Source organism: Lepisosteus oculatus, chromosome 22 (genome assembly GCF_040954835.1).
Source record: "Lepisosteus oculatus isolate fLepOcu1 chromosome 22, fLepOcu1.hap2, whole genome shotgun sequence".
In the NCBI taxonomy this organism is placed as follows: Eukaryota; Metazoa; Chordata; class Actinopteri; order Semionotiformes; family Lepisosteidae; genus Lepisosteus; species Lepisosteus oculatus.
This window is the reverse complement of record NC_090717.1, coordinates 7,320,969-7,345,983: the sequence shown is the minus strand read 5'-3', so window position 1 is coordinate 7,345,983 and position 25,015 is coordinate 7,320,969. Positions and strand designations below refer to the sequence as shown.

The 25,015-nt window shown below is 41.4% G+C and overlaps 2 protein-coding genes across 5 annotated transcripts in view; both read right to left on the bottom strand.

Moving 5' to 3' along the window:
- LOC102684818 (huntingtin-interacting protein 1-related protein) overlaps positions 1-3,855 on the bottom strand; it is a 44,056-nt gene extending 40,201 nt beyond the window's left edge. The window contains exon 1 of the mRNA XM_015366409.2: positions 3,244-3,855. Coding sequence (XP_015221895.2) covers positions 3,244-3,336 — 93 coding nt within the window. The 5' untranslated portion in view covers positions 3,337-3,855. The remainder of the gene's footprint in view (positions 1-3,243) is intronic.
- A 424-nt stretch (positions 3,856-4,279) lies between these two features.
- Positions 4,280-24,903, bottom strand: ccdc62 (coiled-coil domain containing 62). 4 transcript variants are annotated; one of them, XM_069182146.1, is made up of 17 exons: positions 24,811-24,903; positions 24,088-24,191; positions 22,758-22,798; positions 21,251-21,394; positions 19,750-19,942; positions 18,413-18,579; positions 17,656-17,757; positions 16,686-16,857; positions 15,429-15,530; positions 14,474-14,562; positions 12,789-12,889; positions 12,322-12,549; positions 9,845-10,894; positions 9,196-9,388; positions 8,540-8,671; positions 7,376-7,450; positions 4,280-6,768 (listed from the first exon to the last, which is right to left on the bottom strand). In XM_069182146.1, the coding sequence occupies exons 2-17, from the start codon at positions 24,167-24,169 to the stop codon at positions 6,688-6,690; spliced, it is 2,952 nt and encodes a 983-aa protein (XP_069038247.1). In that variant the 5' UTR covers positions 24,170-24,191; positions 24,811-24,903; the 3' UTR covers positions 4,280-6,687. The 4 variants fall into 4 exon arrangements, 3 of the variants coding, with proteins under 3 accessions (XP_069038247.1, XP_069038248.1, XP_069038249.1); XM_069182147.1 differs by lacking the exon at positions 12,322-12,549; XM_069182148.1 differs by lacking the exons at positions 9,845-10,894; positions 12,322-12,549.
- Between the last annotated feature and the right edge of the window lie 112 nt (positions 24,904-25,015).

Genomic DNA, 25,015 nt, shown 5'->3' with positions numbered 1-25,015 from the left:
TTGTTTTAGTGTGTCAATGTAAGGCATTTTCCAGGAATGCATCTGACTCTAATTCTCTGGACTGTTTCCAGAGCATCAATAGCTGGAGTGTCTAATTTAAAGTCAGACAGCACTACCTGGGAATGAAAATAAAAGTCCCATTCATTAATTTAAGATACCTATACTACTGTACAGATCAAATCATGTCATATAATGATATTTTCAACTGCAAATCGCATTTAGCAATTTAACTGGCATTTGAAATTTATCCAAGATATAGCAGTCTAACAGCTGCATATCTTATCCACAATGACAAAGAATTACAGAATAGATTTCCACTTTACTGGGTGCGCAGTCTCATGCCTTCCCACCTTACAGATCACCTTGCAGGCCAGGAGGTAATTCCCTAGTGAGTGAAACAGGCCGTCCCCCAAGATTGGTGTCTGTCTGCGGAACTTTCCTCATCACAGACGACAACGCCAGCTGCCTCCTGTCCATGTCTATTTCATTACGGGTTCCTAACGAAGCGCCATTTTAATCAGGCTCTATCTTGCACAGATAACCCACAGAAGTGACTTTCACGATGGGGGGGGGGGGGGGGTGGTCTTGTCTAGCGCCACACGCCATAAACACTGAGGCACTGTATCTGCCCTGAGTCCAGTGAAGCTCCTCATCAGGACTGTTCCAAGATTATCTTTCTGATCAGGTTCGTTGTTTGAGCACGAGTGATTCCAATGCGATTCTATCTAAGAATGTTTACTTAGTCTGCTTATGATAATTATTGCAAAATCTAGTTTCTGGTCGACAACATGGTGGAAGGCCTGTGGAAGAGCATTAAAAAATCCAGACAGATGCCATTTGGAAACTTTCAGTCTCTCTCTTATGCATGCGAAATGTGATGTGTCAGGGGATGCAGTGATTTCTAACCTTCTAAAACCTTAACAATCATGATAGTGCTTTCTTCATCTTGAGTCCACTAATTAGCTTGCTGCCCGTTTAATTTGCTGCTCATGGACTGACTCCCTAGGGCCTCCCAGAATCACAACACTGCAGGTCATCAATCTTTGTCCAAGCTAAGGTTTTAACATCGGAGTGCATTCAATTCTTCCTAAAAAGAGGAACTAATTACATTCCTCAGTGAAAGCGTGCTGACTTTCTACGAACTTTCACATGCTAGTACTACTGTAATACAAAATCATTAAGAAGCAGCAAAACAGACTCCACACTATTATAGAGGTACCATTATGACTGCTTAAAAAGAAAGCATACATTTTGTTCAAAGCATACTGACACCTTAAGATGCACCAGCCCAGTTTGCTTTCAAGGGGGTCCTGCTAGTCTGTTCAAAATTCGACATAAAAAAGTCAGGTCTGACCTAAAAAAAAATGTTGCAGTTATACGGAAACAAATACAAATATTTGTATCACTTTATCAAGAACAGGATTCACTGTATACTGAATGACTCCAAAATCTGTTTCCGTGCGATGTGACCTCCACTGTGGAGGTCGGAATCGCCCCAGCCTGAATGGCAAGAGGGGAGGCCCTCGGCTCACGCCCTCCTGCTCTTCGTCCCCCCCCCCCCCGTCTGCATCATCATCATCATCATCACTCCTCCAAGTTTTTCCCTGTGCTTGGAGTCTGAATTTCAGAAACAAAAAAGACCTCAAGAGGGCGTTTCCCATTCAATCATTGCTCATCCCGAAAGGTGCCGAGTGATGGGATGAGATGAGCCCGTCCCGCTCGGAGCGAGACCGGACAATTTCTCCCCGCTGGACTCGCTTCCTCCCGGAGCTCGCCGCTCGCCTTTTCATTTGGTTTTTGTTATCCATACGCCGCTGGTCATGCAGAACCCCTCCAGTTCTGTTCAAGGGTTCGCACTTCCCAGATGTTTCCGGGTTCGACTCCAGCTCAGGGGACCAGTCTTGTGGAACAGGCATTCTCCCTCCCCTATGATTAATTTAGTGTGCAAGCTGTGTGCTTTTGTCCCCTTCCATCTCCCACAGAGATGAGGTTTGATTGACCCGTTTGAACTGCCCCGTTTTGGGAAAGGGGTGTCAAGGAGAATTAATCTTTTTTGGGGGGGCTGTTCGCATTACAGTGGCTGTGATAAACTGATAAACTGGACCAAATGGCCGTAATGGGTCGAATGTAACAGAAAACCCACTGGAATCACAGGAATTTCCGTCAAGTCTGAAGCTCCATGCCCCAGGGGTCACGGGAGCCTGTTTTCCGAAGTTGTTTGCTGACACCCACGATTAAGCTGCTTGAACAGGTATCGCTTGTACATCAGGCCGATCACGTTAAGTGTAAGCAAAGCCTCCGACAACGTCCTTTTCATTGAATCCTGACGTGCACAACTTCCCTAATCAGCTGGGAGCAAGTCGGTGGTAGCTAGGGAGGCGCCCTCGCAGGGCTACAAGGAGGCATTCATGCTGACGTTCGCCCGTAGCTCAGGTTAAAAAAACAAACGTGGAAGAATGAATGTTTTCATCAGGTGTTGTTTCGTAGCCATCATTTGTGCACTCACCTTTGAATGACGTATTTTGCGTGGAAGACAAACTTTCTAAAAAGAAATCACCACCTTGCCGGTTTATGTATGTAAACCAACACCAACCAGTCCCCTTTTCAGCAAAATACCGCAGACTCAACTGACCTGTCAACTGTATATTGAATTCTTAGCAGTTATTATCCACGTCGGGATTTTAAAAGCGCGAATTTAGGACTTTTATAACGATGCATTTTGAGGGGTCTTTTTTTTTAAGCTGTCTGAGTACTGTGAACTTATTTTGGGACACTTCCCTGTCTAGATTTAAGCAATCTCTTTAATTAATGTGCAATCTCCTCCCCGCCACTGCGCTCCCCAGCCGGGTTTCAACACCGAGAACAAAACAGAAGTAATATTACACAAACAAATTACAAAACAAGGACAGTTAATGACCGCTTTGATAGCTACGGCTACACAGAACAGACACCGAATGATTGACATCATGTTTCTGCCCTGCACATTTTTTTTTTTCAGCTCAAGAAGCCAACCTAGGCTGGCTACCACTAAGTAAACACCATTTCCCCCACAAAATGCTTGAGTTCTCTTCGAAAGATTTCACTGACATGGGGACGACGACACCTTTTGAACTCTTCCCGTCTTGTCACGTAGGACACAATGTATACGTACACGTGAAATTAATTCTATTACTCGCCCAGTTGTAGGACTTTAAATTATCAATGAACCAAGCCCACCGGTTTACAATGCGATATTCTCTTTACCTGCTGCTTGTCAAAATGCTCTTTCTCCGCCCCCAAACTGTTCTCATTTCTTCTGCTTTTCACCCTGGAAGGCACCTGTCGTATCGAATTCATCCTCCGCTCCGGCAGCTCGGGAGACGAATATGCCTCTGCCTCTGGTGTCGATTATGCACTTGATAAAAAATCACCCTTTTGTTTTTTAAAAAACAAAAACAAAAACAAAACAAAAAGCAAGCCGGGGGATACGACGAGCTGGAGCGACCAGTCCAAACGACGCGCGTGTGTTTTTTGTTTTTTTTTTTCCGGTTGCCCTTTAAAACACAAAGGAAAACAAAACAAATAAAAACACAAAAAGCCCCCCCCAAAAAAAAAAACAACAGCTCCCGGCTGGCCGCGCTAGTGCAGGGGCTGGCTCCGCCGTGCAGAGTTAAATGAACGCAGCATCATGGGAGAAGGAAGAAAAAGGCACTGCTGTGTGTTTGCGATACGTGGATCCCAGCCCAGGTTGCACAGAACACGGACATAGCAACGCGCTTTCCTGAATGGGCGGAATGAGAGAAGGGGGGGAGGAGGGATAAGAGATCAGTCTAGAAGAAAAACTGTATACAGTTTTCCCCACCAATCAATCAACGCACAAAGCTGCTGGGAGTCGGATTCACGTTCCGGCCATGCCCGGTAATGTCTTTTTTTTTTTTGGTGGCGGGCTCTGCCAATGGGAAACTCCCCTGCGAATTGGCCCCGATCGTATCAAGTGCGATCAGATTTTCATTAAACGTTTGGATTTGCCTGCTGCAGAAATCAGCAGCGGCATCTGCCATTATAAATACACGCTACACAACGTCAGTGCATTTTATTGGGCTTCCACAGAAGTATTCAGACGTCTAGAAATTTCATATGTTAACATGGATTTCCTATTGCATTATGTAGGCTATATAAATACACTGAATGTATAAAACGGATTGCAGCGTGCTGCTTATTTGAATATGAAGTCGAAGAGTTTAATTAGCTGATATTTATTTTAAAATGTATTTTGTATCTTTAAAAACGGTACACGACATATGTGAGAAAGTTTTATTTGAGCAATTCCGATACAAATAACAATGACCATTTAAAAAAAAACATACAATCTTCAGAAAAATACTGTTAAAAATAATGCACTTTACAAAACCTAAAAAAAAACAATTTCAGAGTACACTTGTGCTCAAATCTGAATTGCACAGTATTGATACATATTAGGTTTATAGTTCTGTTTTCCGTCCTCATGTCTGTAGTGCTTTTTGATATGTACAAGAACCAACGGTAATAATATAGGGCAGTTTCAACCACTTCCCTATAGATGTTCACAATACTGTCAACAGGCACGAAGAAAAACTCAGTACTGACGCCTCTAGAGACTCTGTCTTCACGACATAAAGTCACTGTACTTCTGCAACATGTCCAAATTGTTCTGCATCTCCTTACGTCAACTGCTAGAAAAAAAAACTCACACCCTTGTACACTGGCGGAACTCTGAAACGAGGGGCAATCTGTTTTCTTACGATTCAGAGTGCAAGATACCACTGTAATAACATTCCCACTTGCCCCGCTGCTGCGTAAATATTGCTTTTTAGAGGATTCAAAATACATAACACTCAATTAGACAACAAAGGTTTAATTTAAACCGAGAAGCTTGGTAAATGAGGCTGGCAGAATTTCAGAAAACACCTTACCACTGTTATAGTGCACGCATTTAGTATTTGAAATGTGAGGGAAATAAATTAGCTGTCTGAATGTACATCACGGTAATCTCACGATGTCCTCACCAGCAGTGAATGAAGTAAAACAAGTCACTGTATCCCCTGATGCTGTAGTACTGTACCTTATTAGAACGTTCTGTCCTCAACATTTTAGCTCATTTATAATTTAGAGTAACACTCAGGTGAATACTAGAACAAAATATCTTCTTTGAATTTGAAAACTATCACATTTTTAGCTAATGTTCCCAAATTTGCAGATTTTTCCGTGCTAAAAAAAGGTGTGAGGCAAGACTTTGACATTATCATGTAATGAGTGGAACAGTAAAATGACTGTACAGTCAGACAAAATTTAATGGAAATAGGTTTACTGGCAGGAGACAGCAGAGTTTTAATAGTTGAAGAACTGCTGTCAATTAATATTTTAAAGCTATTGTGGACCTTTCACAAGCCCAGAAAACAAATGATATTCACTAGACCTTGAATGCCAATGAAGTTTCCTCAACATCACTCATTTAGTGTGAAGACAATCTGGGATCAAGTTAAATCTAGGAGTGAAAGCTTGTTTCACCCCTGTGGAAAATACGTCTCACAGAGCCCAATGTTTTAAATACTGCTGGTTTTAAAAATCTAGATTTCTCCAGGTTAATCAGGGGAAAACTACTTAATACTTTTTTGAAAGCCCAGGTATCTCTAATAAAATAGATGCCCACTCAGATTCAGTATGAATCATTTAGCTCTTCATTTCTGACCTGTTAAAATAGTTTCTATTAAAGAGTGCCATGTCTTAGATTACTGTATTTAATTGCTCGTTTCATTCCAGTTACTGTACTGTATTTGTAAGGTGAAACTACATGTTAGTGATTGTATGAAAAAGGTTCTGACATCTGTATTAAAACCCGCAAACGTCATATTTTAGGCTCTAGTGTCTGTGGTGCACCCTTAACAGTACATTTGTATTTCTAATAGAGAAGAGTTGGACTTCTAACAACAGTTTTGTCCACAAATGATTCAAACATAAAAATGCATATACTTAAATATTTCTTTTATAATTGATGTGTCTTTCAGATAATAAAATTATATTTTAAAAAACCCAAGCCAAGACTAATGCCATCTAAAGATCTGGTAGGTCAATAAATCTTAGATCTCATGTGCTATTTTTTCCTATAGGCATTAACAATATATTTTACATGGAAAGTGCAACCACATTCCTGTTGACTACAGATCTCTTTTGTATTTAATACAGAAACTGAAACTCAATTTCTGCTTTTTGGTTACTCCTTTATAATACTTAAGTCATTATTTTTATGTTGCTATCTAAAACTATCGAGGTCTAGGCAAGTGAAAACAGATTTTTGCATTACATTTTGTTTCCAGCATTAATTTAAAAAAATAAATTACTGTTTATTTTTAAAAAACTTTCGCATTCTTTAAAGAATGAATTTATTATCACATGCATAAAATACAGCGGGACTCTTTTTTAACTTTGTGTCTGTTTGCATTGTTAGCATCTGAGGAAACGCCTACCCTAGCTATTAGACTCTAACAGTGGTCTAGGAGCATAAGACATTCCTTTTTTATGGTACATATTTCTGCATCCCTGTGCAATCCAGGCATCCCAGCGTCATTCAGAACTTTCACCTCCACCCACAGTTCCACGGAGATAGCTGGCTTTGAACACATGGGTAGCCTTTGCAGTCCAATTCACGGCCTCCCAGATACCTGATGCGTCTTAGAGATTAACAGGCAGCTGCTGTGTGTCCAGGTTTAAGAGGCTGCCTGCTACACTTCTCTTAGAACAAGAATTTTGGTGCTGTGGAATCAGAAAAAATAACAGTAAGACAAACTGCATCTTTGTTTTCTACGCTTATATTGAGACACAGAATACTCTCACATCACCACTCTCCTAAATCCAAACTTTTCTGCAGTGTTACTCTTTTATGCAACAGGACTGAAAAGTGCATCAGTCTGTGGTTTAATCTTTGTGTTACCCTAGTGAATTATTTCAGCTGGCCACTGCCAATTAATAGGGCGGAGTGGTGGCTCTGTGGCTATGCGCCTGTGACTGGAAGGTTGCCGGTTCAAATCCCACGGCCGGCAGAGGAATCCTACTCTGTTGGGCCCCTGAGCAAGGCCCTTAACCCTAACTGCTCCAGGGGCGCCGTACAATGGCAGACCCTGCGCTCTGTCCCCAAGCTTCTCTCTCCCTGTCTGTGTGTCTCTGTCTCCATGGAGAAAAGCTGGGGTATGCGAAAAGACGAATTCCTAATGCAAGAAATTGTATAGGGCTAATAACGAAAAATTATACATTATTATAAAACATTATACATTATTATAAACATTAATATAGAGTTGTATTTGCACTTGACTTGATTTGATAGCCTTTGTTTTCCCAGCCTGTATTAAGAAACAATATTTACCTTGGAGTGCGTGGAACCTTCAAGCAGCTGGGTGTCTCTGAGGAACTGTTCTCTGCTGTCCAATGCCTCAACACTCTATTCAGAATTTCAGAAACAAAACACCAGTCAACGTACCACATTACCTTTAAGATCAAGTTTTAAGCCTTGAAGTCGGTATTCAAAAATATAAATAATTGTAAACAGAAAAATATAAACTTCAGTTTATTATAAAGTAAAAACAGTCCTCACACAGCAGTCCATCCATCTGCCTTTAAATCCTGCAAAAAATCTGATCTTTTAAAAATATTAACTCTGGATGGTACTTCAACTAAACATTTCTATTTCAGTAGGCTTGAGTGGTGAATGACTGTATTAGACTGTGAATGACAGGAGATTATAAATAGAACAGCGCATTATTACAGGATTGTGTGTGCCAACCTAATATCATATTATTTCACTCAAGTTACCCTTTGTGTGTGAAAGTGAAGCAGAAATACCTAGAGATTCTGCAAATTAGGCAATAAAGCCGCCTGTGCTCTATGTAGCAAAATGTCACAGAACAAAATGCAAGATAGCATGACACAATTCACCCCTAAAAGCAGATTAACAAGGCAGCTCTACAGTAAGAAGATTATGGAGATTAGGAAACCCGATTGATTGGGGAAGCCAACACGAGATCATTCAGACTGACAGGGTTAGTGGGCTAGCAGGCCACAGATCTCTATGAAACAAAAACAATAAAGCACCCCCACATATAAAGTCCAACAAACTCACAATATATTTAAATACGTTCTTGTAAGTTCAATAAAAGCACAATATTTAATAATGTGTTTCCTTTAACAGTCAGGGTAATAATTGTTCTTATTCTTTCGAAATACAGATCTGAAATATATTAAGGCATATTGTGAGTAAATAAAATGCATTCTTTTCTCATAATATTATATGGAAATACAGTAAGCATCAAAGAAAAACAACTGTGCAAGAACTGATGTCACCATTGTAATGGTAAAGCAGAGCCCTATTAATTTATTTTTAAAAGGTTGACAAGTTTTCTGGCCTCAAAAAAAGAAATGCAGATTTATGAAATAAGAAATGGTGTTTGATCTCTAATGGGCTTTGCTAATCCCTGCTGTCTGGTGTCAAAGAGCCCTAAGCCAGAGGGAGCTGCTGGTAGAGGCGACATACCCTGCTGCTGCCACTGCTGTCCAGGCTGTGCGCTGGGCTGGCCGGTCGCATAGTGCTGATCTCCAGATCAGCAACCATCTGCCTGGACTCGGCCACCAAGCGCAGCAGACGAGTGAGGGATGGCTGTTCATCCTGCAAAAAGGGTCACATCTTCACTCCTGCCTTTGATATTCTAGGAGCTCCATACACAACCACTGGAATGGATTTCAATGTCAAGTGTTTGTCACATGACAAAGCCATATTATGACAAGTGGATTGTGGGAACAGAGGACAGCAATCCCCATTCCCAGGCCTATATCACAATTTATTGAAATGCAATCCATTCAAAGTTCAGACCATTGATCAGGACTTTATTGTGTGAGAGATCATTTCTTCACAGAGAGGTCTGACGTGGGTAATTCTCATAAATTCCCCTTCATTTGTTCTCTCATTGGCATTTACTTGAGCGAGGTGAGGTGCAACTGCAGCTCCCAGGAGGAAAGCAACCTCTCCCTTTCCAGGATGCCAAGAGTCCGCTGCTCCTATCACAAGCAAGGAAACGACGCTTCGAGATTTCCCGAAACAAAACGAAACATACAGTACAGCCACAGTCAGGGCTACTCAATCTGAAACATGCGCTTCCTTTGAGGACAGATGTAAAAAAAGAGAATCCTCACGCTGTTAGCAGCTGCAGAGCTGGGACCTCCTTCTCCATTTACAGTATCTTTGGGGGGCGAAACTGCCAGCTCCAGAGTGCCATTTCCCAGGCGTGGGCTCCCTCTCTGCTTCCGACGATTTGAGGCAGGAGAGGAGCCCCCCCATACCGCAGAAGAATCCAGGTGAAGGGAGCCGAGGTCCAGCCTTCCCTGGCTGGGAGAAGAAGTACAAACTCAAAACTATGAAGAGCAGGTACAGACGCTACATCTTGTTCATTCGGCTCTTGTCCTGCTGTACAGTGTTTAAGACGGAATTATTAGGTAGGTTGTGTTATTGTTTTGAGATTATTGTTATTTGCAAATGATAAAATATGACTGTTAAAAATAGTTTTTCAATAAGCAGTGACTAGCGTACAAAACATCAGCTTACCTGTTTGAAGGGTATTACATTTACCCAAGTGAAATCACAAGCTCAGTGGTGCACTGAATATTTAATTTACTATTTAAAAAAAACAGTATTTATGACAATTGTCAATAAAATTAAAACAGTCCATATATTCACAATCTAATATTAGTATAAGAATGCCTAGTGTTTGTAACCCTTCAGGACTCCATGACATATGTTGCCCAAGCACTTCAGCTAGAAGGAGAAAATGCCTAGAAATAGTACCTAGCAGGGTGCAGCGGTGATGTGGTTCCACAACCTGCACCGCATGACAGTTGCCTTGAATCAGCTGCTTCTTCAATACACTTAAAAATTGCAATCCACTCTAAGTCTGTCATACAGCACTCTGCTTCAGCCTCAGCTCTGCGAGGGGTCAGACTTCCTACTTCAGTACCAGCAGCAGCAGCAGTTGCCCTGTGTCCTGCTGTGCCAAGAGCTGTTTGACAGGCAGGTCCTGCTGCCTTCTCTCGGCCTTCACAGCAGTGAGCACACCAGTCAGCCGCCTCTGGTCTGTGATGACTCAGACCCGCTCCTGAACCTCTCTCGGCTACCCAGCTGCGACGTGGACAAGCTGCAGCTCTGTTCAAGCATGTGCTTTCACTCCACGGTCTGAGGTGAGGGTCTCCCTGCTGCGCCCTGGCTGCTTCTGAACAACACTGAGGGCTTTCTGGGATTCCAGACATCGTCTCGCCAACGGGTTTTTGCTGCGCACCTGTAATGTCCCTTGATCTAATCCCTAGCTGTGCAGCCCTGATGTTCTGCTGTAGGCCCGGGGGAACACCTCCTGAATGTTTGCTGTGATAGATTTCACCATGAAGGAGATCTCCTGCTGTCCCCTCGTGTCCTTGATCTAAATGGGATGGTTCCATTTCTGTGAAAGCTTTCTCCAAGAATCTGACCGCAGGGCGGCCAGGCTCACTGCTGGTCAGCACTGCAGGGCAAGCCTTATAATGCGATCTTGCCATTCTGGTGCTGCCCTTCTCCTCTGCTCTGAGAGGCTGAGAAGTCTTCGGTCTTACAGTTTCATTAATCTCTCTACAAGCGTCTGAAGGCTCATACGCTGTCTGAGCGCCGATTCCCTGCCTCCAGCACTGAGGGTTATCTGCCTGTGTCAATGTTCTTTGCCGTCTGAGTTTCACGCTATCTGCTGGGCTCTGCCTTTTATCGTTTCCACAGCAATCTCCTTCTCTCTCTGCACTTTGGCTAAGCGTAATTGCCTGTTCCTCATTTCTGCTTTCATGTTGAGGTCTGAGGGATGTCGAAGAGGAATTTGCACTAGAATTGTAAAAAAACTATAGTTACTCTATGCCTACATTGATTAAACCAGTTATTAGTTAAAATATGTAGTAAGCTTTCTTAAAAAGTTGAAAAAAATAGTGCATATTTTAGTGCAGTTACATATTTAAAATATATAAATTACAGTTTAAACTGCTATTAACAAAGCTAATGCTAACATATAGACAATAATATATAAATAACAGATGTTCTCTAGTATGTGGTAAAAGAACACATTGTTACAATTTTCAGTTTAGCTAAGGCTGGCATAACGCTGACAGCAGGAGAAGGCTCTGCATTTGTGTTTCAGCATGAAGCAGACATGAATGCCCATTTTCACCGAGGAGGTGGTGTCAGTTTGCACAGTACGCACACAATAGTGATTGTCTGCCAAGCTGTAGACAACCAACAATGAAATTTGTGAAAAGGGAAAGCAGTGACAAAGAGGGAGAAAATGAACTGCCAGAGGTGAAAATCTAGACATTAAAAACAATTAATGCTTCAGGTAACCATTATTAATATCTAACTAACTGGTTAACTCTTTAACACATGTAAAAAATATTTTTTCAGAAGGATCCTTATAGCCCAGACACTGCTGGACTGAATTATCCAACAGCCAAATGGGCATGCTGGGTCAGCTGGCTGGGTTAGGGTGGGCTTCAGTCATTCCAGGTGCTCTCAGGAGCAATCGCTGAGCGCTGCAGTGATTTCTGCAAGGACAGAAAGTACTACACCTGTTCTCCCATCGGTGCCCTCTGTCCCGTGAAGCACTTTGAAGCTCGTAACAATGCTCCAACAAACAGGTGTTTCAAGGGGGCACCCGCACAGGACCTCATTTCCCCTTGGCAGTACATGAGTGGATCAGGTGATTTAATTATACATCATTACTTTTCATTCTACATAACGCAAGTAAAGGTACTCATAATCAGTTTTGTAGCAGGTCAATTATAATAATTAGTCTAATCTAAGAGTTACATATCTAGATCTGTTGTTTAATCAAAACCTACCCTACAAGCTGCACATTACATTTTGATACAAAACACAATTTGACTGAACATTTATTCCACTTACTGCTTTTAACTTCCTCCTGGAATACTATTTTTGAGCTTACTTATCTGTTTTTTCTGTTTCCTTTATCCATATGTATCCAGCGTACTGCCTCACATATCCACTAAGCAGGGATTACATAGTTTGCCAAGAACAGGAACACGTCCTTGATCTGTAGCCATTAAACCCACTTATGTCTGCCACTTTCAGCAACTGACGCTGGCACCAATTCTGCTCCTACAAACATCCCTGAGCATACCACTCATACTGATATTTTAACAAGCGAATGAGTTCCATCCTGCAGACGAGACTCTAAAGTGAGGTGCTGACTAAAATCCCACAGCACTGTTTATAAGACTGAATGTGTTAAATCCAGTGACCTGGCTAAATTCCAGTGTGGGCTTGCACAGTCTGGCCTCTCTGAATGTCCCTCTTGGTTTGGTTGTTGAAGCTGTTTCTCGCTTCTCCTCCTGATCTGCTGAGCTGTGGGGCTGCTGGAGCGTAGTGGCTGCTGTGTATCGCCCTGATCGGCTCTGCACTTCAGGGGTGGATGAAGTGGGTCCCCTCCTATGTTTGAAGTGTTTAGGAATCCTTCACATCGAAAGGCACTATACAAATCCAAGCATTCATGTTTTTTATTAAAAACATCCGATTTCAAAAATTTGTGCATCCATTCAGATGCTCACGACGCTCACCTATATGCGTTTCTGGTAAAGACTAAGTTGGCATAAAGAATCACATCCCATTTAATCCAGCATTTTGCAGGTAGGATTTTGGCCAGGCGACCATCACGGGCATTATTCTGCACATGGAATCACACATCATCCGTGTTTGCACGCCGGCTCACCTTCCCTCCTGGGCCCTGCCCTCCCTCTCCTTCAGTCTCTCTTGTGAGCTCTCCAGGTTCAGCTGAAGGAGCTGGAGATCATTCTGCTGGTTCTCATACACCTGTGGCAGAAGGACAGCCAGAATTGCACGGTCACGCTTGCCCTCATTATTAAAATCACACCTGACACACAGCTTGCTCTTGTGGAGTTTGACTTCTCAGAACTACATTCAGGAAAAGGAGCAAAAATAAATGAGTTTGCACCTTAACCTTCTAAAAGCAATGAGATCAGAAAACCATATCAGACTGGTGATGGAGTCTTACAGCACTGTTGTGAGAACTGTGCTTAATAGCTTCATGCCCTTATTCTTTTCCCAATTCCAAAGGTCTACATTTCCCCATGTTAAGTGCATACTGCATATATCATTTTGTTAGACGGGAGATTTATTACAATTTTATTTTAATCATAGGTAAATTTCCACCACATCCTTTCAAGTTACAAGCTGGAAACATTTAAAAATTCTTATTTTCTGACCAGGTATTTCCACATTAACCTATGCTTTCACCAAAATACAATATTTAAATACTTTGGTCTTGATAGGAGGCACCACAGCTTTATACAATATTATCTAGGACAGCCTAGTGTTTTTTTACAATAAAAATAAAAAAAGTTTTGGTTGCTTTTTAGTCTAGTATTTTTTTCAGACATAGACTGGAATGCTAAAAATGAACATCACATCTCCCGTGATGGAATATTCCACTTAACTCCAACAAAACAATTCAGTGCAAGCATGCAGCCGGATCCTTTAAATGCCAGAGAAGTAAGGTAAGAAAATGTAGGTGTGTTTAGTTATGCCGAAAGACTGGATTCACTGTCCTCCAGCGACCCTTTTTAGTCTGCTTATTGAGGACTGCTTAACAAGCAATTGTTCATTAAATATTGGTTCAAGACATCTCAAAATGAAACCTCAAACAGAAATTCTCCAGATTATTGTAGATGCCTTTCATTTACAAATATGACAGGGTGTTAGACGTTTTAGAGTTTCCTTGACTGTATAAGCTGTCAGTGTGACTAGCTGGGATAGGGTGGGCTTTAGTCAGTCCAGATGTCCTCAGCAGTGTTTTCTGAGCGCTGCAGTGATGTCAGTGATGACACCAGTTCTACCATCAGTGTCGGCTCTCCTGCAGAGCACTTTGAAACTTGCGGTTAATCAATTAACGAATTATGGTTCAGACAGATGGGTGTTTCGAAGGAGTATGTGATAACTCACAGGGTTTGCAGTTATAAGTATCAATATTGAGATCTTTCCTAAATAAATGAAATTACTTTTCAGTGTATATAATTCATGTAAACATACTCAGTAGAATCAGTTTTACAGTGTGCATACAAGCAAGAGCACTCTGTCTGAAAAAGTATTCATAATGCTATTAACTAATATCGAACACTTATACGAGTTGGGTGAAAAAGTGAGAGGAGATAAAATAGGTTTTACTATTTCCTTTGTAATGCTAGCAGCTGAGGTTTAAACGTGGCTCAAAAGTTAATTGCCCGTCTCCCCAGTCTGGCAGCCCAGAAGAATTCCTCCAGCCTCATCCCCGGCTGGCCTGACCATTCAGGCAGGCACCTCCTTATGGGAAGGTCACGTGAGCTCGGTGCCGGTGGGCGTGTCTGTGTTTCTGCGGAAAGCTGGGGACGGGAAGGATACCTGCCGGAGGCAGTGTAACTCCATCTCTGTGCGCTCTTGCTTCGACCTGGCCAGCTCCAGAAGCTCGTCTTTCCTCCGCTCACCTTCACCTGGGAAAAGAAGCGGTTACGTTCCGCTGCGCAGACCTGCGCGTGGCTGTACAGATCAAGGGGGGAAAGGCCCCTGTCATAGAGCTGTCAGGGGCGAAAGCTGATCGCCTGGAAAATCTAGTTTTGCTGAGGGCCTCTGGGCAAGTCTTGAAATTACCACCATCCTCCAGGTAAGGTTAGAGTGAGGGTTACTCTACAGCCTGACAAGAACCATCCCAATGAAAAAAAATCTATCACTTCTCTTTTATCTGCCTTCATGTTGTTTCTGGTTTCCTGTCACTGTCTCTCACTCCTGGATACAGTGATTTCCTACACTGGACAAAGGCGAATCCTTCAAAAGGTGGTAAGCTTGGTAAATTCATCCAGAAACTAGACAGACCTGAGGCAGAGTCACAATCCACACCTCAGTCATTTTTCTTTATCAATAAATACACATACCAGACACGTTTAAACAAACCTACTTGTATATTAGAGCTTATAAACCTCACAGTCCCATTATAGAAACAACATGTGGGTGACTTGAATTCAATGACCAATTGTAATGCTTATTTAAATGACTAATCATTTTAGCAATATAAGAAGCTTCTTCCTGTTCAGGAATTCTTGTGATCCTGTGGGTGTGGACAAATCACCAAACTGGGGTAGAACAGCTGATTCACCCTGATAAACAGGTTTTTTAACTTTCATGCCAGTTCTGATTAACTGACATTTCTGCAGATTTACAATGATCCTTAACCCAAAGTTCTGAAGCTTTTATATAAATGAAAAGTAAAACCCTTGAGAGAGAAGTTCTTGAGAGAGAGCTTGTAAGGACAGCACAATAAGCCTGTTGTGCAAACCTACAGTGGGTCATTAGTACTACATACCTGCCAAAGCAAGCTCACTTTGCAAAAGCTGAATCTCTTGTTTCAGTCGGATCACATCTTCCTTTTGATTGTTGTTCTCTGCGGTCTTTTCCTGTAAGTCGTCTGTAACAATAAAACACTGTCATATCAATGTTTTGCATGCAAAGTGGTTTCATTGTTGGGGCCTTGTTTGTTTAATCGTGTGAGTTTGAAATCTTTCAACCTGCAGCACCACTTAACATATCAAATATACTGTACGTAGCACTAGTGGAAATCTACTCGATTGTACTACACTCTGGAATTTCAGCATTCCAGTGCTTTCCTGCTCAAGCATGAATGTACTTAGTAAATGCAGTTTTGTCTCTGCTGCAAAAAGGGCACTTTAATGTGATGTAATACATGTTAATAATACAACATTAATATGTAATAATGTGCACACACAGTAAACTAAGATCTCGTAAAACGATTATGATTATTGTAGACGTTCCATTAAAAACGGTTATATATAATATCCAATATTATATTGCTGAAATGATTTGTCATCAAGGAAAGGCCAACTAGCAATAGACTTTAAAAATACAAATGCAAACATTTTCAAGACTCTTACTTCCAGCTACAGTCTACACTTTCAATTACTGTGCTTTGATTTATACTGCAGAACAAGGAAAAGGAAAATGCAGGTTTCTGGGTGCTGTGGAAAATCTAGGTCGATCATAAGCACTTCAGTAGTTCCCCTCCTTTCATCTTGTGTCTCAAATACCAGTATGAGCAGAGCAGACCTCCCAGGGTGGTGGATAAATTAACTAACATTTACTTGTGGTGCTGAAAGATCTCTTCGGTTTTGTTACCAACAGACCACAGCAGCAAAGGCAACACAAAAAAAGTAGTACTGAAAAACTGCAAGAAAAACTTACAACACCTGGACATTTCTACATATCAAAGGCCGAAAACACCTTTCAATCACCAGCAATGCTGTTTCCTAGAGCTTGGACTGAATAAAATCAGTTATTACCCTAACATTAAGACTTCGACTAAAAAAAAATGGTCAGATTTATCAACTCAAGTCAATTCGTTTAAAAGAAGCCGCGCTAAATCCGTATGCGAGAGAGCAGACGGACACACTCATTTTTGTCCAACAATATCCTCTAACTGTGCCTCTTCCTGCCGCGGGGGGGAATGAAATGTGAGCAGCGGGAGTATCAGTGCTGCCTTCAAGCACTGAAATCCCCATTGTCCGTTTTCTTCTCAGCATACGCGCAACGCTCAATATTTCATTACCTCTGAGCTTTGCGGCCTCGCGTCTCGCTTCCCTCAGCTGCCGTTTGTATTCCTGGGCCTCCTTCAGGGCCCTGTCCTCCCGCAGGCGGCACTCCTTCACTGCTGCTTCCAGCTTCCTGAGGCGGCCGGTGAGGTCCACGATGTGCCTGGTGGCCTCCACCACGTCTTCGTCCTGGCGGGGGCTCAAAGAGGACCGGTAAGAACCACGGGGCCCGACTGCAGCACGAGTACAGGCGTGCTTACAGGATTACGAGATGATGACCTTAGTCCGGACAAGATCAACACTCCGACCTGCCCGCCCACCCGGTGGTGGGTAGGAAGAATGTGGAAGCAAGACATTTAACTCTCAGCCACTGGGAAGGAAATGGGGTTTGAATCTGTAACTTAACAAATCTGTAAGTTATTTCAGTGTTGATTTGCTGTAAGGTCCCTTTCACTCAGCCTGATCCACACTAACTAAAACACACTGCACACGGAGTGATTGTTGCACTACTGAACATACCCATAGTTGTCCTATAATAATGTAGAAACCCGACCCTGGCCAGGGGTCATTCGTGACCTGGCTTTGAGTACATTCTAACCAGAAACCTGTTGTATGGAATATTTCAGAAATAACTGAAAGGCGGGGATAACATTATGAGGAATAACCATTGTGCCACGTGTGAAAGTACTACACCCATTCATGGTAAAGACAGAGGGTGACCAGAGCTGTGCTCAGACTATAAAACTCAACGTAAAAGTGCCTCAGAATTCAGAGCACTTCAGGTGAGACACAGCTTGTGTGTCTTATTTGGTGTTCTCCAGCAGTGGCCTTTTTCCTTACAAATCAAAACTCATTTCATATCTTTGCTGAACTGCACCGTGGCTTCTTGCATCTCTACGACACCTTCTTCAACATCTCCAACAATATTTATATAGCTTTATGAAACATACAATTTGCACTGCCTGGTCTTAATATCATGCACATTACCTTTAATTTCAGCATGGCACCAAGTTCCTGCTCACGAGCCTGAAGCTGCCCAATTTGAGTTGACAGTTCTAATACAGAGGAGTTAAGACTCTGATTTTTCTCCTGTTACAATGACAACATAAAGAAATTATTAATAACATATATTAAACCAGAGCCAATTTACTGACCAGACAACATGCACAGCCAATCATCATTTTATTCAGGGAAATATCAAGAGTAGCAATGCACACATGGGCTAGATTTATCCTGCCATTTGACTAAAACACTGAGTTCAGGATGCTGGTCCTAGTAGGCCTAACAGCTCAGGTTGTCCACTCAGTGGCTCACAGTACATGCAGATGCAGCTTTCTTTGTGCAGCGGTAGTAAGTGATAAGCATCTTTGCTCCTTGAGTGCCCAGTTTTTGCTGGTTTTAGAAGCAACTTTCTCTCAAATAAAATAGTGATTCAGACCTGGAAAAATATTCCTGATCTGACTCCGCACCCCCACATAAATCTTTCATTTAATTCATGAAGGTCCGAGATGGAATGCCAACGAGAAACAGACATCAGGGATTGCTGACCCATACTGTATGGATATTTAGGGAAGCCAAGTCACCACAGGGCCTGTAACAGCACCTACTGGTTTGGAAAGTGGACAGTCTGGCGAAGGGTGTAGCCAAGGCTTTCGATCGCAGCATCTGAGCGAGCAAGATGGATGAGACAAGCAGGCGGGACAGGAAGAACAAGCAAGGAGGGGAAGGCAGGAAGCAGCGCGACCTGTAGGTCCTGGCACTGGCTGGAGGTCTCCTGCTCGCGTTCACTGAGGTCCTGCAGGAGCTGCTGCGTGCTGCTCAGAGCCGACTGGCGGTCCAGTTGCTGGGCCTCCAAGATCCTGATCCTCTTGGTCACAGCTCGGATGATTTCGTTCCTCTTCTGGAGCTCATCTGGGATACCGAAAGTTTACAATAGTGACCTCAACAACAACAACAATCACAAGCAAAAAAAACAAAACAATTTGCTTTACTTGACTTTAACTGTTCTCAAACTGATACTGCTTTGTAAAACTGCGGATTGCTGGGCCCTAACGAGAGACAAAGGAACACTAGGTCATGCGCAAACTGACTAGCAATTCCACACTGTGTCCCTGGTCTTTTAGACCAGAAACAGCAAACTGAAACTGTCCTTGATTTAAATGATTTTACATTTTTGAGTAAAAAAATAATTTAGACAATGTCTTGTCTGACATTGAGTCTTGTCAGACAAGAGTGACGTGGCATGTGAAACCAAGCGTTTTGTATGGTAGGGACAGCTAAATACCAGATCTTCCAATACATTCTAGTCTTTGGCACAACCAACTATATTAAATGTATATTGTGATCAATTACCACATTAATCATGCACTAAAAGGTCTGGTTGGACACACATTCTGCAGTGCAACAGATGGGAAACTCTACAGCGGTTGTTCTTCCTAAGAAAACTCAGCTTTTTTAACGTGTGTACTAGAACAATGGCTTTATTCTATAGAACACTCATTAAATCAGTCCTCATCTTCAAATGTGGTAGACTGATTTGGTAACCTTAATACACACAGTAAAAACAGACCGAGCAGGAGAGTGAGGCCGGCCAGAAAAATTATCAGTGCACAACAGCTACAGCTGTCAGATATCTATGTTACACAAATAGTAAGTAAGGACAATACAATCACTGACTTCCACAACTCCCCCTGGCACACTGAATTTGAGCTCCCTGCATCCGGGCGTTGATTTAGGCTGTCCAGATTCCAGTGCAATAGACCCTAAGGTATCCTTTATTCTCACGGCTATTAACCTACTTAATTTGGTTGCATATTTTACATTCTGTATACATTTATTTTTCTTTCTCATCATATACAGTACGTATCTTATGTCGTTATTTGTTAACGGGTTCATGTCTAGTTTAACGTACTGTGTGTTGCGTTATGTCTTTTACCTGCCTGTAAGGCAAGTTTCCTATCTGGGACAATAAAATCAAGTTGGTAATAGTATCCAGTACTACACCTGAAATTAACCAGCATTATTACATGAAACCCCTGTGGGGGTCTAGAAGCCTCACTGTCCCCAGCGCTGAGCTCTTACTCTCAAAGCGTGCACATCTCTGCTCCAGGGTGAGCACCTTCTGCCGGTCCTCCTCCCAGGCCAGGAGCTGTTTCTGGTGGGCAGACACCATGCTGTTGAGCTCCCTGTCTCTGTCCTTCAGCTCCGCCACCAGCAGCTGCAGCTCCTTCCGCTGCTTCTGGATGGTGGCGCTCTCGATCTCGACAGCAGCCTTCTGCACAGCAGAGCACAAACAGCAGAGAAATATTTGTGCTTATGCGTAAGACGTTGGAATAACATGGAAAGACCCCGCAGCACAGCATGTAACATTTTAAAGGTTTTTCGTAGCCCTCTCAAAGAAACGCCAGGACATAGAGAAATGGTCTGCAGCCATGTATGCCTTTGATGGTTTACTGCAGAAAAAGTGGAAATTGCAGCAGTGTGGATTTCTATGATTGTACTCTTTGATTGTATTCTCAGTATTTCTGAGGTCTGGGATACCCTGTCCTAATGCTGAACGAACAGCGCGCTTCCTTAAAATCACAGTCCTTTAAGAAACCGCGCTTCATCACGGGGAAAAAAAAAATCAAGCACACTTTTAAAAATAAAAACAAACACTCGTCTGGAGCAGGACAGCTGGTCCCCAGTCATACAAAAGCTGCCCAACTCTAGAAAGAAAACTCTGATTTCAGGTTTCTGCCAGAGCAAGAGCTGAACTGAATTCTTCATTGTGCCCACTGGCAATAACATGGTGCCTGAATTCAGTGCCAAGATATATGCCCTTGGAGAAGTAAGAGTCTGAATTATTAACAGGAAGCATGCTGAGTGCCTAACACACAGGATAGTGATGATGTCCAATGACCAGGTCCACCCATGCTCCAGTAAATCTGATATCCTGTGATTCTCTGTGGCTTTCACATCTCACTGGTAAAGGCCACATCTACTTATCTGTAAATATATAATTGGCAGTAATTCCATTAATTCCAAGGTATAGTTGTCACACTATTTAAGACTAGTTCAAAGGCTGGTTTAGGGATAATGGGACTAAAGCAAACTAAATAAATGGAGATGACCATGAAAAGCAGAATAATTTAAAAACACGGATTAAAAATTAAATCTACCAATAAGTTTTGGAAAAATGGAGTATTCTAAATGTCTTCAAAGAGATTCTCAATAACAGTGTTGCACTACAATAACTAATCTTTATAAGTAATGTTCATAAATGATCAAACTTTAATTGTACTGCCACCTTCAGGGCACTACTAAATAATAAATGGAAACAATTCTGCTGTAGGTGCTGCTACAATTACTGCCAAACCCACAGTAATAGCACAGTTGGACTGGAAGAAAGAGGATTATTCAGAACAAACTCTAATGACGTAAGTGTAACCAAAGATATAACAGCCATAAATCATGTATAATCCTGAAGGAACTCTTCAGAATACAGTCGGAATTGTTTCAGCCTCTTTGATGTCTGTGGTCTCGAAATGTGATTTAGATTGCTGCGCCCGCGGTGTAGACCTCACAGCCAGTCTTCTCTTACGTGAACATGCTTCCTTCCCGTGATGGGCTGTGGACAGTCAGAAGGGAGGTCCTGCAAGGGGTCTTCCGTCTGTAACGTCACCGCACTTCCGAAGTGAAGTCGTGTTGGAGGTGGCTGACTCTCTGTCAAGGATTTAAAGCTGTGCTGCAGAGACCCAGAAAGTGCTTCTTTTAAAAAGCCTTGAAATGTATTTTTTTTTTATTGAAAGAGAGGCTGTAATATATTATTTATTGTTTTATCATATTTTAAATGTATTTGTTATTATTATATTTAGCATTTTTGATCCACTGTATGTTATGAATTAGAATAATAAGGATTACTCATTAAGGGTTATTAACAAGGATTTCTTTACTGTTGGTGCGCTCCAAACATATACATACCCTTGACTCCATTTTAATAAAACAAAATAGCAAGTTTACAGTGAATATTTGTTGCATAAAATAAAACTTGACACACTATAAAACTATTAGTATTTAATATCACAAAATCAGTCCAAAATAATTACACATTCTTCAAAATACACAATATTGAAAATATTCACACCAGACAAAACTGTTGAAAATGAGTGCTATAAATGCAATACTGAACTGCTTTGTGGACATCTGGCAGTTTTTCAAAATTTCCAGAATATTTTTAAAACTTCCATTTAATTACACAACAAGCACTAAATGTACACTTTTTCTGCTATTTAAGCATCAATAAATAAGGTCTAAAACTGGAAAGAAGTTTTAATAGTATCATGTCTACATCTTTTTGTGCCACCTGCTAAATATTTTAAAGCGCTCTAATCTTCATGAGAGTGCAGTCTAATTTTCAAACTGTCAGATCAACAATGATCTAATGAGTCCCAGGCAGCTCAATCAATAACCAACCACTTCCAGCTTGTATAGCTCAGGGTCAGTTCAAACTGCAGAGATTGCCAGTTTCAGAGTATCGAACGCCATTAGCCCAATGAAAGCTGTATTTCCTATATATGGAGCTCCCCAAGACTTCTATTTAAGGGTAACAGCCAGCAGGTGCTCAATAGCAGCATGACGCCTCTGAAGACATATTAAATGAGTTCAGTTAAGGTTTAACTGGAGAAATTAAACCCTCCTGCACTGGTCTGATGCTGCTGACAACGTAAGAAAAACTACAACTGTTGCCTTAAGACCCCCTTGGACAGGTGCAAGGCTGGACAGGTAGTGCTGTGGTAGGATGGGCATGAACTCTCCAGGTTATCTTCTGCTTAGTTTTCAATTAACATTAACTCCAGTGACTAAGCTGGGTGCATGTGAGCTTGCAATGTTGTGAATACCAGCAAGGACACCCCCTTATGGGATACTAGTTCTACTATAGGCACTGTGTGGCTCACAGAGGGAAAAGCAGTGAAGAGGCTCTGACAGTGCCTATTTAGGAGGAAGACATGCACTTTTTATATCTCTGCCTTCTAACACAAAAATGTGTGGAACATCCGGTTCCATTTTAATCCAGTAAAAATACGTTGACAGTAAAAGCATTGGCCTACCTTTTTTACCGGAGTACTGTGCCATGGGTCCATACAAACACCTGAGGAAAAATAAGAACAATCATTTAATTAAAAATAAGACCTTCTGTTCAAAGCACTGATGCACTCCTGGTCCTAGAGGTCTGCTATGTCCTCTGATTTTCATTCCTCCCTGAACTGTTAATGGGTTGATTTGAATCACTTGTTCACTTGATTGCTCTGTGTTGCACTGTTTCCAGGTTTTCACTCATTGATGGTTGTATGTCACCTATAATACCTGGTGGATTAGGAGTGAATATCGCTATCACCTTAAAAGGTCTAAGGATTCTTAACACTTACACTTACACTTATAGTATATTGCATATACTTTATTCCTCTCAAACACTTACAATACTAATGTCAGAAATTACACTTCTACAGTGCAGTTATTCATTGTCGCGTTATGGTAAAACACAGTTTGCAACAGATATGTACACTAATAATTACTCTCTTAGTAACATGACACAGTGGCTTACAGTCAAGGGGATCTCAAGCTCAGTTCTTTGATGGCCCGGTGTCTTCTGGTTTCTTGAACCCTCAGCTACTGTATATTTTTGGACTAATTATATAATTAACTACACGATTCTATTAGTCTTCTTCTTACTTGGATCCAAGGTCAATTATAGGTAACTGTACCTTTCCTGTAGTGGAGGTTTTGAGCAGTCAGGTGTAAAAGACTTTGAGGGAAATGCTAGGCCGCAGAAAAGAATTAGGTGGTTTAATTGACTCTTAAGGTTAAAACAAAAACAAGAAATTGCTAGGTCCTCCGGGAATGGAGTTTGTGCTTCCTTGTTTAAGATGAGGTACAATATACAAGGTTTTCTGAATCATAAGAAAGGCATAGAGATTAATTGATTCCATATGGTGACCAAGACAGATGGATGCTACAGTATATAGTGGAATTTAAACAGAACCAGGGAGTCAAACTACTGTGATGTGACTCCTGCTGGATAAACGCATCTATGTTAGAATCCTGAATTAACTTAAATTCTTCTCTAATAAGCCAAGATGACCCAACAACAATTACAAAGTAAAATATGCAGTAGCAGAACATTTAGAAATTCATTTAAAAACAAATGTTTAAAAGGTCGTTTTCTCCCGTATTCTCAATAAAGTGTGTCACTTGTGAAAAGGAAGGACACAACATGGGAAATCGCTATGTTCCAACTTTCCCATCAACAACAGTCCAACTTCTTATCACAGATCCAAGAGAGGTTGACAGTAAGTAAATTCTAATACAACTCTCGCTGAACCGGTCCCGATAACAGCGGTTTCCATGGCTACGGATGAACTCGGGGAGTCTTCACAGTACCTGCAGGGTTGGACAGAGTGCCACAGGACAGCACCGGCTGAGCGGTGTCTTTTGAACTGATTGGTCTTTTTTCTTTTTCCATTGCATAGTAGGCATCCCGACTCCTTCAAAGTAAAATGCAAGAATAGTCAATGGAAAGGATTCGTTACTAATTTGCATGAGTTCTCAACCATACTCAAAACGTTTTTTTTTGCTTAGTGTGCGCGTAAAATCAAATGTTATATTAAACAATTTTATGTATTACTTTGTATAAGTGGAATAAAGTGTAGTTCTTAAGATTTATGGGATATGGAGTTACTTTTTTGTTAGCTTTTCACAATAAACTATTAAATTAGTTTAATGCTTCCAATACGATATATCTACCCCGTTCATGCACATTTTTCGGAAGGCTTAATTTAAACCAGCATGAATTTCACAACTATTCATTATTTATTTTGCTAACATTCGACAATTTAGTTACTTTATTAACAACATCGACCAATGAACGTCTTCGGACTTTTTCTACGTATTATGCAGGGCTCCAAGCTTCCACACGTAATTTAAATATTTTGGAAATTAAAAAATATACATATATATTAACAACTTGAGGTCCCTAGACACAAGTAGATACCTATAAGATTTCCAAGTACTTTCAGAACTTAATTCGTGTTAATAAGGTTATATCGTAACAAAAATGACTGCGTATAGTTTACTAGATATAGTTTTACCACCTTTTTTACTTACAGAAATATTTCTTTAATAATTTCAAACTGCACATCATATTGTAAATATAATCCCCAAAAGCAACTGCAGTCACTACAGGGGGACCACCCCCTGCATCACAATAGCCTGTCGCAAAATTCAGATAGTACCCAATATATTTATAAAATCTTTTAAGGTACTGTTAATAATGCACCTAATTAACACTACATGTTGTTTAAAAAGTTAA

Bases quoted from the DNA above. Each gene is read 5' to 3' on its own strand.
- ccdc62 (XM_069182146.1), bottom strand. From the start codon at position 24,169: ATGGAAAAAGAAAAAAGACCAATCAGTTCAAAAGACACCGCTCAGCCG. The intron at 18,580-19,749 runs GTAAGAGCTCAG...TCGGTATCCCAG, and splicing joins GAGATGTGCACGCTTTGAGA to ATGAGCTCCAGAAGAGGAAC. The intron at 12,550-12,788 runs GTGAGCCGGCGT...GGATTTGTATAG, and splicing joins GGCAGGGCCCAGGAGGGAAG to TGCCTTTCGATGTGAAGGAT.